Raw genomic sequence first — 18,377 nt, 5'->3', positions numbered from 1 at the left:
AAGAATAGTTTTTACTTTTGTTTTTAAATTAAATTCAGTTTTATTGAGATATATTCACATACCATACAGTCATCCATGGTGTACAATCAGCTGTTCACAGTATCATCATATAGATGTGCATTCATCACCCCAATCTATTTTTGAACATTTTCCTTACACCAGAAAGAATCAGAATAAGAATAAAAAATAAAAGTAAAAAAGGACACCCAAATCATCCCCCCCCATCCCACCCTATTTTTTCATTTAGTTTTTTGTCCCCATTTTTCTACTCATCCTTCCATACACTGCATAAAGGGAGTGTGATCCACAAGGTTTTCAAAATCACTCTGTCACCCCTTATAAGCTACATTATTATACAATCATCTTCAAAAGTCCAGGCTACTGGGTTGGAGTTTGATAGTTTAAGGTATTTACTTCTAGCTATTCCAATACATTAAAACCTAAAATGTATTATCTATATAGTGCATAAGAACGTCCACCAGAGTGACCTCTTGACTCCATTTGAAATCTCTCAGCCACTGAAATTGTATTTTGTTTTATTTCGCATCCTCCTTTAGGTCAAGAAAACATTCTCAGTCCCACGATGCTGGGTCCAGATTCATCCCTGGGAGTCATATCCTGCATTGCCAGGGAGATTTACACCCCTGAGAGTCAGGTCCCACCTAGTGGGGAGGGTAGTGAGTTCACCTGCCGAGATGGCTTAGCTAGAGAGAGAGGGCCACATCTGAGGAACAAAGGTTCTCCTGGGGAGACTCTTAGGCACAATTATATGCAGGTTTAGCCTCTCCTTTGCAGTAATGAGCTTTATAAGGGCAAGTCTCATGACAGAGGACTCAGCACATCAAACCACCAAAACCACCAGTCCTCAATGTTCATGAGAACATCAGCAACAATTCAGGTGAGGAAGTCCAACACTTCCACATTTTCCTCCAGCTCTTCAGGGGGGCCCTGCATATATATTTTTATTCTCCACCCAAATTACTTTGGCATGTGTCACTATTTCACTCTAACCTATACAAACCTACCATATCTCACTTCCTAATCAAAGTTCCATGTAATTGTGGTGTTTGAACAAACTGACTGTAGAAATTATACTGTTTAGAAAATATAGATCCTGCACCAAATGAACATCTCTTCCCTTGGTTTCACATGGAAGTTGAAGTTTTAACACACAGTTTCAGCCTTTACCCTTTGGCCTGATTTGCCCTAGTCTTAACCAGATCTGCTTCATTCATATCTCTAATTGAAGTCTGGGCTCTTTTTCAGCTTTTTTTTTTTTTTCTTTTAACAGTTGCTGTATGTGCTAATACTGACATTCATATCTGCTGAGCTCTAGCTCTGAGTTTCAGGTGTCACACAGATACCCAGTGTTCCAGAGACCAATCAGGTTATCTGTGTTATTTTTTAAAACATCATATGGGTCTACAATTATCCCAAAATAAAAAGTTTAATTATAAATAATAAAACTTCATTGAGAAGCATTAAAGAAGAACTTTAAAAAATGGGGAGATATACCATGTTCATCAATAGGAAGACTCAGCATTTTAAAGGTATCAGTTCTCCCAAATTGGCCTATAAAGCCTTCAGTAAAATTCTAAATCATTAAGTGACTGGGGTAACCTTAATAGCTACTCAAACACCTGCTTTCTTCCTCCTCCTAGGCTGCAAAGCAAAGGTTTATGCCACTGAAAATTTGACAAAGCAATTTTAAATGATGCTGCATATCTAAAAGTTTATAAAATAATTTATCAGTGTATTCAGAATGCCAGTAGCACTTTTCTTTGTAAATTAAGAAGGTTTTACTGCCATGATCTTCTGTGTGCCTCCATTTCCTTAATTGTAAAATGGAAATAATCATCAAAACAGTGCAAAAACAAATGCAAATTTCAGTGTTGTTTTTAAAAGTATTCAATAAGCATCAATTTTCTGGTGGGTTCTGTTCAGGATAGTTGTTTATACTGCAAATATTCACTAAACCTCAACTATGATTTCTGGAATAAACACTTTTGAGACATTACCTCCAAAGGATTTAGAGATATTTCTCACATATGACATGTCCAGTGAAACAAAGCAAGTATATGATAATATAATACAAACTATATTTAAAAATGCTTTGAATGATAAAATGAAATAAGGGAGTGGTTGATATGGGGTAGGGTTCATTAAAGAAGGCCTATTAAAGGAAGTAAATATTGAACTGGATCTTAAAGCAACTAGACATAAGTCTTCTGAAAATTTTTACAAACTCAGTGCTTAACCAGTTATTTTCCTTTGTTCCTTTGGCCTAGTCACAGTATCTATGGACTTCAGATTTCTCACCTGTTAAATAAGACTGTTGGACTAAATTTTATCTAGGATTCTTCGCAGATCTTTACTAATTTGTATTTGATGTGTCTCTGCATCTTTGAACCAAGCCACCTACATCTTGGAAATGCAAGCTCCTGAACAGTTAAAGTTTGACCCACTGAGAATTCTCAGTTCTGACACTTTCCTAAACCCCTTTTGATGCTAGTAGATTGTATTTACTAGATTGTAGCTAAAGATATCTAAAAGATACTTTGAGTATCTGTCAGTGCTTGTCAACTAGTTGCTAATGAACTGTGGGTCACCTGAGTCTGCCTAAACAGTGTGCTGAGAGGGCTAGAAAAACATTCTACTTCCTTTAGCTATAGCTATAGTACTCAACTATCAGTTTATTCCAATTTTAGAGGAACTCATTTCTTAACTGTAAAAACTAGCATACACTTCATCATATGCTATGTTATCAATCTATTATGAAGATGAGTAAAGTCTGACCCCTTCTTTCAAAAACTGTACAATAGTAATCTCAACCATGTCAACTTCAGAATCACCAGAATCAACAACTGATTGTGTACACTTTGGAGGATTGTATGTTATGTGAATATATCTCAATAAAATTGCATTAAAAAAAAATCACCAGAATCACAGATGCCTAGTACCTGAGATGTAGCTTTAGAAGGTTTGGACCTGGGCATTGCTTTATAATTTTATAGGTACAAGAAGATAAATACAGAAATGCAAGATAGAGTATGTTAAATAACTAAAGAGATTTACTTAAGGGAGAGGTCTTAAGAATTTGGAAAGGTTTAAGAATGTCAGTTGAGTTGGGCCTGGGAGGATAGGGGGTACTTACAGAGGAGAAGAAGACTGGAGCCAGAAAATGGGGGGCTTTAAACCAGATTAAGGAATTTCTATTTAATTTGATAGATAATGGGGAGCCACTGAATATTTTTGAGCTGAGGAAGATGTATAGGACACAAATTAATACTTCAGAATGTTTCGTCTGGCACAGGGTACAAGACAGATTAGGAGGGGAAAAGTTAAAGGCAATGAAATGAGTTAGGAGGTAGTATCTGGATTTGTATGATAGGTCATTAACTCTAGAGTGATCTCAGGGGGAATAAAAAAGAAGAGACTGGAAAAACTGCTGAGGTATAATTGTCAAGACTAGGTAAATGATTGGATCAGGAGGCAGCAAACAACAAAGAAAGAAAAGTCAAAGATGACTGAGGCTTTGAGCTAGAGTAGCTAAGAGAAAGTTGTATCCATTCATAGAAATGGAGAACTCAGAGGAAAAGTCTGCCTGACAGTAAGCCCACCAGTCCCCTCTAAGGTGCATGCAGAAGTAGAATGCTGTTACAGTGTATGCCTCATCCCAATATCTTCCCACCACACACAACTGTCTTTTGAAGGCCTGCAGAGTGAGAGGCATCAGTGTGTATGACAGGAGCAGGATTGCTTTGTTCTGTTTCCTGTTCAACTCCGTTTTTTATTCACTGCATTGAAATAATATTTTACTACGTATTCTTTCATTTCATATTGTATATCATGCTATAACACTGAGGCATTTATGTGAAATAGCAATAAGTGGATTTTAGTATTCTGAGGTGTTTTGGAGAAGAGCAAGCCCCCACAGAAGGCTCCAGAAGTGTGAGTAGTTGGTAATTGCAGTCAAGAAGGATTAAATCCATCATTCTAACTACCCATAATCCATTGTCCACATACCAGCCAGGGTGCTCTTTTAAAATGCAAATCAGACTATATTTCTCTCCTGCTTAAAACCCTTTAAACAGTTCCTCCATTGTACTTGGAATAAAATCCAAACTTTCACCATGGCCTGAAAGACCTCACACAGCTTAGAGGCTACTCCCTCTCCCTGAATCCTCTTCTACCATCAGGTTCTCCCTCGCTCATCATGCTCCGTTCACTGACTTCACTCCTCAACTGTGATAAACTGTTTCCTCCCCAAAGCCCTGTTCTTGCTCTTCCAGAGCTCTGCCTGCAGCACTCTGCCACCAGACCTTCATCTGGTTTCTTCTTGTCATTCAAGTCTCAGATCAAAGGTTTTTTCCACCCAATCTAAACTGATGACCACTTTTCTCCTTCCCATACCTCCCAGCTCCCCTCTTCTTCATTCTCTTCACATCCCCCTATTGTATTTTCTTCATTGTACTTCTCACTCTCTGAAATTATCATGTTCATTGATTTGTTTATCATCTATCCTCTCCCACTACAGTGTACACAACAGGACACATATGTCTTGCTCACCCCTACATCCCAGAACCTAGAAACAGTAAATGCATGTGTGATTGTACAAATCAGTTAATCAATCACAGACAGTCTGGAAAAAACAGAAACTATCTGCCCATACACACATCCTTTAGAGCAGAATCCACAATTCAGGGAAGAGGATCCCAAAAAAGTTAAATTTGAACTAGTAAATGGTTTTATTTTGTTTTTAAATAAGTATTTTGCAATTCATTCTTTCTTTCTCACCCTTCCGCCCTTATCCCTCTCATACTTTTTCTCTTTTGATCTGTCAGTCCCTCTCTCAGTCTCTCTCTCTCTCACACACACACACACATACGAAAACAATACGAAAACAGACAACACATATGCAATCAAAATGGCAGTCATAGGTACCTAGCTAAGAACAGACAGGGAAGCTGGGAGAAAAGAAAGCTCACTATGAAGTTGTGTACCAGCCCTCCTGGACAAAGGTTTGTTTTAGAATGAAGGAATTTGGGGCCCAGTAAGGCTCTATGCTGATTGTTTTGGGAATATTAGGTCCTTAAAGAAATAACTATTTTATCATTCTTTACATTCCCACCGAATGTGTTTTTAGATAGCCCTGTCCAGTGACCTTTTCCATAGCCACTCACCTTGCCTGGTACAGTATGGGGGTGTTAAATTGGTGTGGAAGTTTTAAGCAGGTTCTTGTTGGTGCACAGCACAAATTAGTTATATATGGGGATGGTAGTTTTTTCATATTCAGTTTTCTCTGATGCAGCTTATCCTATATAATTGTTCTGTTAACTGAATACCATTCTGTAATTGAAAAAAAAAATGTTGCAGCTGTTTTGTTGACATTCTGAATGCTTCTAAGTAAATACAGTTCTTTATTAGGAAAAAAAAAAAGTTAAACATAGAAATATCATATGACCTGGCAATTCCACTCCTAGGTATACACCCCAAAGAATTGAAAGCAGGGACTCAAACATATACCTGTACATCAATGTTCGCTCATAGCATCATTATTCACAATAGTCAAAAGTTGGAAACAACCTGTGTCCATCTACAGACAAATACAGAAACAAAATGTTGTATATACATAAAATACAATATTATTAGCCGTAAAAAAGGAATGAAATTCTAATACATGATACAACATGGATGAAGTTTAAAAACATTATGCTAAGTGAAATATGCCACACACAAAAGGAGGAATATTGTATGATTCCATTTATATGCTATATCTAGAAAGAGAAAATTTATAGAGGCAGAAAGTAGATTAGAAGTTATCAGGGACAGGAGGAATTGAGTTATTTGCTTAATGGGGTATTCTGTTTGGGGTGATGAAGTTTTGGTAAGGATGGTGATGGTGATGATAGTATCACAACATTGTAAACATAGTTAATGCCATTAATTAGAGCCTTAAATATGGTTAAAATGGCAAATTTTGTTTTATATGTATATATATAATCATAATAAAAATGTTTTTAAAAAGAATTAAAATCAGAAGTACTACCACACCCACTGTCTGGGTTTGATAAGCCATTGAAGTAATAAAAATGTGTCTGTTTTTGATTAGACAAGTTTTAATAGAGAGGTCTGCCAGGTACAGTGTCAGAGACCCACAACTACTGGAGGCTGTCTCCTCCACCTTGGAGGTGTCTTCCTGGGTCTTAAGCTGCCCCCTTTACCCCTTCTCCAGCCACCACCCCCATGCATAGGTGAGAAATATTTGGCAGAAAAGGAGTTGGATGCACGGACAAGCTGCCCCAGAAGCTGCAAATGACCCAGAAGTGTCTACCACTGATCTTGTGTCTTTGTTTCTGCCTATCTCTTATCTCTGGTCAAGTTTGACTTCTTGCCTTTAGGGTCTCAGTACAATACGGGCCTCAATGGGCTTGCAACACAATATTAGCAATGGAAAGAAACTTGCCTGTATCTTGCACAGAAACTTGCAATGCAACATGTTTACTGAGCTGCAATTGGCATTTCCCTTACACAAATCTCAGTGACCATCTCCACATCCCCACGTCCCCACACTCCCACTCCCTCCCTCCCTCTCTTCACTGCCCCCCAATATGGCTGTTTCCTAGTCTCACACTCCTCCCATCTACCCTGGAAGGTCTCCATCAGGAGCCCTTCTCTGTTCAAATATTGGTAAGTTTGTATTTAAAAAAAAAAAAAACTGACATTCTACTTAGAAGCCCTAGAATTCATTTTTAAATAGTTTTATTTCTTTTTAGAAGGCACATTATTTTTCAGTGCTCTGGTATTTCTCTGATTCTTTATAACTTTCTAAAAATAGCTGCTGGTGAGCTCATAAGTTCATTAGTCAGTCCCACTGGGACTCAGTAATGCATATTACAGACCTCCTGATTGTTATATATTAGATTTTCTCAAGAATTCCCTTCCCTGTTATTATCAACATAGCTATATTGACAGGGTCTTCATTACTTCTTAATTGCCCATACTTCTTTTTCTTGTTAAAGATCAATTTTTAAAATCAAGTCTTGTCATTTTGAAAGTATCATAGACATTTTATGCTGTTAATATTAATGTGTTTCATATCTTCCTAGATTTTTTTTTTCTTTCCCCCTTCATCATAGGAAATGTATAGTTTATTCATTACCTTTTGTTGTAAAAACTCATTCTTTTGTTAGGAGGGTCAGTAAAAGTATGGGGGCACATGCTGTTTTTTTCCCCAAAACAAAAATATAAAAATGATCTTTCATATTCAAAGGTGACTTTGTGAGCAGTGATATTCACTATTGAAAACCAGACCCTAAGGTGTAAATTATGCAGAGGTGGTTAAAATTGTCCATGACCTTTTTGCTCTAGGACCATCTAAAATAAAATGCCTACAAAAATTACAATAGTGAATGGCTGACCAAGAAATTCTTCTAAAATTATCTCTTTGATGATAACTTACCTCATTGAGACTGTCTATCATACTATACTAGTAAACCACATCTTTTTCAAATCTGATCCTTGTGTGTGTAATACTATTTCAAGAATGATTATTTGCTTTCCCAAAGAATTCTTCACTTTATTAAAGGATTCATTAAAGAGATACAGAACTAACTTCTTCCTTTTAAAATATCATATTTACAGAAATTATATTAACATTTACATAAAACTTCTTACAACATCCACTACATAAAATGAGGCACCTCTTCAGAGTAGTATACATCTGCCAAAGTAAAAATCAGGATTTTGGCTGCTGATCATTAGCATAATTTAGCACAGTTTTTGCCTGGGAAAAAAATCTAAGCACTAAGATCAAGTGAAGAGGAGTGCGGACAGGCAGACTTGTAAGGGACACTTAAATTGGAATTATCATAGGAAGAAGTAAGGGGACTAGACAAGACAGTAGATATAGTAATGTTGTCATCTCTCCTATCCTATTCTTCGAGCAGTCCATTCTCAATGCTATTTTCATCCACTCTTTGTTTAATTTCTAAATGCTATTACATGAATGTAGCCTCCTTCTTTGTCAGTTCCATATAAAATACTTTTTCTTAAGTATATAGTCTTTCAAGAAGACAAATGCCACATTTTAGCAATTTGATCTTTCTCATATAATTTATAGTCTCATCCTCATACTTAAAGTTTCTAATCCTTTTGTCCATTTGTGCTCTCTTTCACCACTTTGAAATTTGCTACAGTTCATTTTTAAAACAAGTGATAGGTTAAGGAAAAATATTCAGTGTAGCATTTTAATTGGAAGACCCCCTGCCCCCTGCCTTTTGGTTATTTCACAATGACTAACATTGTTGACAAATGGTATTTATGGAAGAAACAGAAGAGAAATAAAAGATAAACATTTTCTACTCTGTGTAAGGATAAAAGAGATACCTACAGTAAGATTCAGATTATCGAGAGAATTGGTCTCTAATAAAGAGGAATTAACTATTCATTTCTCTTTAAGCTGATTCTTCGTTATCTAAATAACCCCTATTTTAACAAGTATTAAGCAATTTTTAATACCCTGAAATAAATTCTAGAGATAACATAATCTATCTTCTTACAAGATTGCTAAATCACCATAGTGCTCTAGTTAATATATGTGGACTAAAGAAAATAATTCATGATAAAAATAATATGCATTTCACTGTTTAAAGTACTCAGGTAAAACTACATGAGAAAGGATAATAAAGTACTCAGGTAGTTTGTCCTGGGCATAAAATCACCATGAATTTGACAGCGACAATGGCAAGCTGATACAGGTGTGCTTACTGGCAAATCAAATACCATAAGCAGTGGGGCCATCAGTGATGAGATTTTCCAATATATTGTAAGCCACTATTGATAAAATTCTGAACAACATCAAGTATAAAAATACTTCAATTTACATAGTAGTTGAATTCCTGGCAAATTCTATGTATATTAAAGTCATGCACTAAGTACTTTGAAATTATTTGTAAAACAGATTTAAATTCTAACCCCATATGATTAAAAACAGGTTTTTCAACTGCATGATAGCGGTGAAACATTTGAAAGCCATGAAGGATGCAGAACAATTATTCTTTGTGCTATAGTGCCAACACGACTTGCAGGATGTACACCATCCCTGGTATACTACCACTAAATGTAATAGCACCTTCCAATCGTCTTGACAACCAAAAATATCCCTATTAACTTCTAAATTGCCCCTAGAGTCCACTACCATCCCCATTAAGAACCACTGATCAAGACTGAGCGAAGGCACTTCTTTGTAATGAAGCACTGTAATCTTTTACATTTACTTTGACATTGAATTTATTTTATAAATTAGAAAGCTGAATTCACCCCAAAAGTGAATTATCCAACCTAAGAATCACCCCCAGAGAAACTCTTTTGTTGCTCAGATGTCGCCTGTCTCTCTAAGCTAACTGGGCAGGTCAATTCACTGCTCTACCCCCTATGTAGAACATGACTCCAGGGATGTAAATCTCCCTGGCAATGTGGGACATGACTCCCAGGGTTGAGCCTGGACCTAGCATCATGGGATTGAGAACGCCTTCTTGACCAAAGGGGGAAGAGAAATGAAAAAAAATAATTAAATTTCAGTAGCTGAGAGATTTCACATGGAGTCGAGAGGTCATTCTGGAGGTTATTCTTATGTGTTATATAGATATCCCTTTTTAGTTTTTAGTGTATTGGAATAGCTAGAAGCAAATACCTGAAACTGTTGAACTGCAACCCAGTAGCCTTGATTCTTGAAGTAGATCATAATAACTATATAGCCTGCAAGGTGTGACTGTGTGATTGTGAAAATCTTGTGGCTCACACTCCCTTCAACCAGAGTATCGACAGATAAGCAGAAAAAATGGGGACAAAAATTAAATGAATAATAGGAGGGATGTGGGATATGGCATGTTTTGAGTGTTCTTTTTTACTTTTATCCTTATTCGTCTTTTTTTTTTTTTTTGAAGTAATGGAAATGTTCAAAAATTGATTATGGTGATGAATGCACAACTGTATGATGGTACTGTGAACAACTGATTGTACACTGTGGATGACTGTATGGTTTGTGAATATATCTCAATAAAACTGGATTTTTAAAAAAAAAGTGAATTATCCAGTAAAAACAAGCTTGTCAATCCAAAAGGATAAAGAAATCTCTCCCTGAGAAGTTGGCAGGTATTTAATGTGGGCAAATGCTTTACATTGTGGGAAACCCTCTAGGTTAAGAAAGTTGGGACTTGAAAAGTAGAGAGAAGTTGATAGTACCTAAAAAGAGGAGACAGGTCTGGGTAAAGTTGTAGATGACTGTTAAACCGTGTCTCTCTCTTTCAAGTATCATGATTAGTACTAAATAAATTAGTTTCCTGGATACTTCTACATCACTGCAATTTATTAATGGCTGCTTTTTTGATTGGCCTAAATGTTCCCCTTTTGAATCCTTTTGTGACTAGACAATTTAATAGCCTCATATTTCTATAGTGATAGAATAAAAAGCACCACTCTTCCCCCTAAAATGATACATTTTTAAGTACTGGAAAGCTGCTCTCAAAAGTGGAAAATTCACTTTGTTGCCATGGGTAGCCTTTCTTTTTATTTTTGATCTTTGTGACATACAAAATATTTTTATTTTTCCCTTCTTTGCATGTTAATTTGTAAAGATTTTTGTTGAAATTTGGCCTTGAATTTTCTAAAATGGTCTCCAAACCTGCTCCTGAAATGCATGTATGCACCCCCAAATAGGCATGCAGTTACCTAATTTCCAATGTTTTTTCTTTTTTTTGAAATATATATATTTAATGTAATTTTATTGAGATATATTCACATACCAGATAATCATCCAAAGTGTACAATCAGTGGTTCATGTTATCATCATATAGTTATACATTCATCACCACAATCACTTTTTGAACTTTTTCATTACTCCAAAAAGAAAAAGAACACCCAAAACATCCCATACCCCTTATCCTCCCCCCCACCCCCCATTATTTATTTTTTGTCTTTATTTTCTTACTCATCTGTCCATACACTGAATAAAGAGAGTTTTGGTCACAAGGTTTTCACAATTACACAGTCACATCATAAAAGCTATATAGTTAGCCAATCATCTTCAAGAATCAAGGCTACTGGATTACAGTTCCTTCTAGCTATTCTAATACACTGAAAACTAAAAAGGGACATCTATATAATACATAAGAATAACCTCCCAAGTGACCTCTCGACTCTATTTGAACTCTCTCAGCCAAAATGTTATTTTTAAATTATTAAAAATACACTTCCAAAAATTGGGGAAAGGAAGCCATTTTTGTATAAAATAGTCATAGTACCATTCCTTAGTTTAGGGAGAATCCCTCCTCCCTCCCATTCTCTGTAATTGGGTTTCTAACCCACCTTGCTTCTTACCTTTACGCCTTACAATTCCCATTCCTTTAACAGAAGCACACATTCTCATTATTTTACTCTTAAATTGCAAGGTGAATGTTGAGAGCCAGTACAGATACTCAGTTGGACTTTGGTCTTTTCAGCCCAGGAATAATCAAGCAGAGAGTCATCATAATCTAAAACTAAAAAGCCTTCCTAGTGATTTTATCAGCAGGGAAATTTGTTCATATTTAAGAAGGATCATCACCAGGAAAGAAAAAAAGGAGTTAAAATTGCCTAAGACCATTAACTCCTTGGTTTCCTCTAGACTTGAAGTTTGAATTGGTTTTCAAGGGGTGGGAGGAATTATAAGAGTAGTTCCCTGAAAAAGCTTACAAATTGATCATAGCCTTGGTAACACTAGTAGGTTTAAGTGTGATCACTATAGAGGAAATGCCAAATGTGGCTAGAAGCAAGGGAAATGGGAAGGAAAAGAGACAATTAGCACCGTTTCTTTTTTGTTTTGTTTTTTTTGTTTGTTTGTTTGTTTGTTTTGCTTATTGTGTTGGGGAATGGCATTACTATGTAGTATGCATATGAGAATGGTCTTTCAAAAAGAATATTGATTTTTAAATATTTTATCATTATAAGTCCAATTAGTAGTTGGTATTGAAAGAAAACAAGTGTTGCAAGCCTCATAGAAATGAAGTTATTTCATAAACCTAGTCAGAACTGGGCCACTTTTTAGACATACCCACAAAATATTATTTGAAGCAGCATTTCAGAGCATATCTAGAACTGCTCACTTGGGTTTAGAGACTATCAATTCCTCCAAATTCAAAGGAATCCTTTAAGATTGTCTTCTGAATAAATCAACATAGTAATAATAAATATCTAGACAGATATATTTTTTCAACTTAAAATTGTACACACCCTTCATGAAGTTAGGCATATATGTAAATTTTTTCCAGGAATTCTATCAAGACGTGCCAGAATCCAGTCAGGCACTTCAGGATTTGCCAGGATAAATCTAAACTTATCCCTCCCTCCCATTGAATAACACTGAATTTTGCCCAAAATGAGTAAGCAAATGGAGAAATGACCTCATGTTTTAGTCTGAATACAGTAGTGTTGAGGGATATTTCTCAAGGATATGACTTCACTCCTAGTTCTTGGTTCCAAATGCAGATTTTTAGGGGCAAAATGCAGTGGGTGGGGAGGATAGAGAGCGTCCTTGTGAGGGCACACCTATAAAGAGAAGGGTTCCTTCTGCTGATCCTAGTAGGGCCAGCTCCCACAGCTAAGTCACATGCACAGACTGTAGCTTTCTGCTCTCTGGCAGGCCGCAGCCATAGCATCCTTATTGTTGTAACTCCCAGATTGTGATACTGTCACAAAACTGTTGCTAGGCAACAAATGTGGTTACCAGGTCTCAGCGAATAGCTGAAGGGGAAAGCAAAGTGTTGCACCATTGTAGAGTAACCATAGCAATGACCTACTATTACAGACTAAAGAATTATCATTAACAATGTTAAAGTATCAGACGGAGGCCCTGAAGACGGAGACTTCGAGGCAGCACCTCTGCATAATTGGGTGATCCAGGAAGAGATTTCAGCTGTTTCAAAGCTAGTCACTCATTATTTCTATGGGAGAGTCTTCGTAATTGTTTTTATTTTCTAATAAAAAAAATTGTCCAGAGTTATGAAGCTACTGATAAAATGATATAAATAGGGAATCAAAAACATAATTTTTCTCTTCTATTCTTATGTCTATATCAGTGCTATTTACTGCCTGTGCTAAGCTGAAGGTAGATTTTACTTAAAAAATACTGTACATTAGTATTAAGTAATTGAAGCAACGGACAGAAGCTGTAGTAAAAATAACCCCGTAAATTGACAACTAGACCTGCATTTTCTAAGTTGAATGTTGACAAAATAGGAGGCTTAGATGCTCTTTTAGTACTCATTGCTTTTAACAGTTTTTTAGCTTTTCTAAAACTCTCCCCTAAAATCTGTAAAAACGGAGCCTGCTAGGACACTTTAAGACAGTCTGTTTTCAATCTGATCCTTCGTTAAGCATCCCATATGGTTTGGTCCCAATGACCTAACAGAGGCAATCCTAAAAGCACAGCCTCCAGGAGAAAAAGAAAAAAATTACTTTTTTTTCTCTCGTGGGCAGCAAAGAAACTTGGGTGCTTGGGAGGTGGGGGCGCTAAAGCCGGATCCTGCTCGCCCGCAGGGGAAACAGATCCCCGTGCGCGGTCCGAGCCCGGGGCAGTGAGTGGTTTCGAGCAGGGAGAGGGAGTGGCCCTTCCCACCCAGCGCCCCGATTGGCCCGGAGGGGCTGAGGGCCCCGGGGACAGCCCCGCCGCCCCTGAGGCGATCCGCGGATGACATCCCTGCGGCGTCCGCGCGTCTGGGGCGTGATGGGGACCCTGACGCGAGGCGGTCCGGGGGCGCCGCCTGTGGAGACGCGGATTTGGCAGAAGCGCAGGTTCCTCTGAGCACTGGGAAGCAAAGTGACTCCCAGGTATAGGTGTGCTGGGGCGAGCCCCCGCAGGCCGCGCCTTCTTGCCGCGGCCAGCAGCCACGCGCCGGGTGGGCCTGGCCTCGCTGGCGTCACGAGTCCGGAAACTCGCGCCCGCAAGGGGGCGTACGCAGGGCGGGGGCCGGGTGCTGGGGGCTCGCGCTCCAAGAACGGGCGCGCGCTGGGCCTGGGCGGAGGGTTAGGGGCCAGGCTGGGGCGCGGGGCATTCGGGTTTGAGGGGTGGGACCCAGGGGCGGAGACCGGAGTCGGGCGTGAGGAGCCGCGGGCGGAGGGCGGCCTTGCGTCTCGCTCGGTTCGGCCTGGCTCGTCCCCGGCTTCGCTTCGCCCCGCGGGAGCGAGGCCGCCTGGTAACCGAATCTGTGGTTTTTGCAGGCACCGATCGTCACGAGCTGACCTCCTGGAAGAGCTTCCCGTCTATTTTCAAATTCTTTACCGAAGCCTCTGAGGCAAAAACCAGTTCCCTCAAGCCGGCTCTGACGCGACGCTCCCACAGAATAAAACACGAAGAGTTGTAAGAGGAGAGCGAGCGAGACGGGGGAGGGGAAGAAAAGGAACCACACTCGAGCATGCATCCACACGTCTCTTAACTGCTTGTCGTCAGCGAGCAGACTCCCAGCCCCTCATTAGATTGTTTTCTTCCTAGAGCACAGGGTCGTGATATACACATCTAAATAGCGTTTTGCATTATTTCTAGATGAGTGCAACTGTCAAAGCAATATGGGTTCACTGGTCGTGCTTCCTGCGGGCTGAGCTCGGGCTTCGCGCTGCCCGTCAGCGCGCAGATTAAGGCTGACAGCGCCCTGCCCCGCGCGGTCCGCGCGGCTCTAATTGCCTGACGGAACCCGCGCCGGCGCTGAGGGGCGAGCGGCGTCTGCGCGGTCCTACAGCCCGCCGCTGCGCAGCCGCTGCTTCTCCCCGCCCCCAGTCCCACTCAATCCCCACCCCCAATCATGTTCTGTTCATTTCTTTGCCTCTGAGCAGGACCAAACTTCTACTCTAGACTTCAAACTTCCATTTAAATAGGTTTTTCCCTGAGGGCATCTTATGCCTCTCTCTCTTTTTTTTTCCCCCCTCAGAAAAGCGAAGTTTAAATTGAGAACACGAATGCCATGACGCACTACGTGGTTTGGGGTGTGCAGATTGTTCCCTCCCTAACGATCTATTTTCATTTCGAGACCAAAAGAAAAACTGTGCATAAAAATTTGACAGTACCGAATCCACATTACTGCTGAAAATCCTTACCAGTTGAATATGAGATTTTTACACAAGACTAATTGCAGAAGAAACTGTTTGAACCAAAACATGATGAGAAGATATTCTAAGTTTATGTGTGAAAGGTCCCCTTTTCAATGGAATTTCCAACTTGGTCATTGGAATTGACTTGAATTTTTGAATATATAGCGTGCATTGAGTGGAATTGTGATTTAAATAACACACCTGAGTTTTGCTTTTTAAATCTTAATGTGGCGAAAGTTTTTTGTTGTTGATCCTAACTAGAATGAGCTATTCTGAACTTTCGTGGAGTTAGGCCCTTTTGAGAATAGAATTTTTTTATTGTCATCAGGAAAAAGAACCTGTGTACTCAGGGGCCTTTTCCTTCTGGAAGGCTAAATGGGGCTAAAATTATTCTTGTAAGTTTTCTGCTCCAAAGTAAAGGTTGAGACCTGGTGTGAAAGATTTTCTCCTCTCAGTCCGGTGGTATAATTTTTTGCACTCCACTTATTCTGTAGGGTTTTGCCCTATATTTGCAACAATTAAGCATTTTAAATCCAGCTAAGGCCTGGCCAACACTGTGAAACAAGAGGTAAAATAAGTTGATTTTACTGACTTTTGAATTAAATGTTAAATTTTAACATAAATCAATTTTTAATTACTTGAAGAATTTAATTATCTAGTAAATATTCTGTTTCTAATAGATGAGGACCTGAATTTAATATTTTTCCATCCTTTTTTAAAGTGTATGCAACACTAACATACTTGCCTTATTTGAGGACATGAAAAAATGTACCCATAATGATTTAGAACTGTCTTAACTCCTCAGAAAATAATTTAAAATCTACCACCTCATAGATAAATGTTTTTATATTCTAAACCGATTTCAGCAAGTTTTAAAACTGATATCTCATGCTATGTTTGGCATATAAGTACATTAATTCTTATAGTTTTAATGATGGTAAATTAAAGTGATCCTTTTTTCAGTGGTCATGTCTGCATATCTTTTGATGTTATCTAGCCAGAAACAACAGAAGAGTAAATATCAAAATGGCCTTTTATCCAGTTCCTGAATAGCTTGAAAAAGTATAATCCCGATGTTCGATCTCTCCTATTTTAGAATAAATAGTGACATCTATAAGATAATGGTATGTTTCAGAGAAAGGATTGGAGAATTGCTGTGGATTGAATATATTTTTCAAAGTGTATAAATTGGCGCCTTCAGTATTTGAAAACGTTCACAGGAAATAAATTTTACAGCATTTCTTTTTTAAATCAGCACTTGCACAATGCTAAATTCATGCAGCTTCCTCAGCTAAATTAATGTGCTCAGCTTATAAAGCAAATCACTCCTATTCCTTCTCTTAGATTTTCTTACCTCTGTTTTAATAACCTTTCCTTGTAACTAGAGTAAATCATTGTTTAGTTGTCTTTAATACTTTAAAACTACTGGGTTTTAGGTCTTGGTTAACTATCTATAGAGAGCTATTTGCAAATTTAAGTTGTGTAAATTTAATTTCACCTTGTGGATCTGAGCTGTGGCAACCTGGAGAGAGCGAGGCAAGCCATCCCAGACCACCAACTGATAACTGCTCAGACTCCTTGTAATGTAGGATATTTTAACCTGTTGATAATGGGTCTGTTGGTATAAATGTAATAATATCGTTCACCTCAATATTCCTGTAGCAACAAGCAGTTGATAGTAGCCCGCCTGCTTGGGAGCGGCCAGATGTTAACAGTATTTCTGCTCTGATCTTCTCCTCCGCATTTTTGGTTTCTATAGACTGGCTTTTAGGAGAATAGAGATTTAAAGTTAGGATGTGGGCTTTTTATTTTAAATATACTTAGTTCTTAGAGACAGTGGAATGGGAAGGAAGGAGTTGTTAAAGCATCTAAAATGCCAGATAATCTTGTCAAAACTGAAAAGCCAGGCATTGCTTTGGAGCTTTCTAATGGTACAAACCATGGGATTTGGTCAGGCTTTAAAAGTTTTCATGGCTATTTGAAGGTGAGGTGCGGGTATCTACTTGTAATAATTGTTTTTTTCTCAAGTTTCCGCCTTGTGCTTTGACTTGTATTGCATTATTGTTTATACCATAAAAAAGTAAAGCACAGGAGTTCCTATACATTATATATTTCTGTTTACCATTTAAAAATAAAAACCGTTTTCCCAACAAGCAGAGGCATATGATTTTTGCTGTGAAATTTATTTATTCACCAACTATACAGAGGCTGATAAAAAAGCAGAAACCTGAAAACAATGGTAAAACAACATTTCTCAATATTTTAAACCTTTTAACTGTTAATTATTACTATTATTGTTGTTATAATAGTAATATCCAGGCTTTGAGTCAACTTTCACAAAACAAACTTTTTTAAAAGACATTTGTTTTTAATATCCAAAATATCTCCTTAGCTATCAATGAAATTTAAACAGCCCATTGTTAAACTATTGTTTTATAAAATAAATTTTAATATTCCATAAATAAATGTGTTTTACAAAAAAGAGTCTGGTGATACTAAATTGTTCCCAAATTCCTATATATGGGTTCTTGATGTATTATGTCCAATCTGAAAGTAACTTACATTTATTTTACAGCTCTTCCTTCCTTAAAACCCTGTAATTCTTTCAAGAAGGTATGGTGACAAAATATTTAACTATATTTATTAGTGCTAATTTACTAGGGTTGTTTTTTTTTTTTTTTCATGTTTCTCTGGGTTTTCTGAAGTTCCAGTCCAACACATGTGTCTCCTGTTATAATCATCGTTTTATTGTAAACTGGCAGATTCCTGTTGGTTCTGTCATTCTAGTTCATTTAAGAAAGAATATTATTACAGAAAGTCTAAAAATTTCTCAAAAACTTTCCCCATGCCTCTGTGGAGAAAAATGTCTTTAAATAAATGTGGAACATTCTTATCTTTGAGGTATAGATGGCAAAAAAAGGGTAATGGTAGTGGTTATTTTATGATTACTTATTAAGGCTGTAATAATATAAAATAAAAGACTCCAGGAGGTGCTCCCTTTCAAAAATTGAATACTTTCCTTCCTTCCTTCCTTGTATAGAGTGACTGAGTGGGAGTCTCTTGAATTGTTCGTCTTCCTTTTATCTAATATTCTATTAATCTCCGAAAAGATCAGTTTGAGTCTGGGAAAGGGTTTTTAATCAACACTTCACAAAGCTTAAAGCTACCCTACCTAAAGCGTCCTCTTTGTTAGGGGGTTTTAGATTTAAAGCATTGCAACTGTCATGCACTGTACTAAAAGTAAAGAATGTACACCA

The 18,377-nt window shown here is 37.8% G+C and overlaps 1 protein-coding gene across 3 annotated transcripts in view; it reads left to right on the top strand.

Annotated features, from left to right (window-relative positions):
* FAM172A (family with sequence similarity 172 member A) overlaps window positions 1-18,377 on the top strand; it is a 546,681-nt gene that overhangs the window by 497,962 nt on the left and 30,342 nt on the right. For 2 of the 3 annotated variants that reach the window (XM_037800724.1, XM_037800714.1), the window contains one exon: window positions 14,257-17,800. The exons of the other annotated variant lie outside the window; for it this stretch is intronic. In XM_037800724.1, coding sequence (XP_037656652.1) covers window positions 14,257-14,399 — 143 coding nt within the window. In that variant the 3' untranslated portion in view covers window positions 14,400-17,800. Of the gene's footprint in view, window positions 1-14,256; window positions 17,801-18,377 lie in introns of those variants that run through there. 3 annotated transcript variants of the gene reach the window in all.

Source organism: Choloepus didactylus, chromosome 13 (genome assembly GCF_015220235.1).
Source record: "Choloepus didactylus isolate mChoDid1 chromosome 13, mChoDid1.pri, whole genome shotgun sequence".
Taxonomy (NCBI): Eukaryota; Metazoa; Chordata; class Mammalia; order Pilosa; family Megalonychidae; genus Choloepus; species Choloepus didactylus.
The sequence above is the reverse complement of the archived record's forward strand: the minus strand, read 5'-3'. Positions and strand labels throughout refer to the sequence as shown.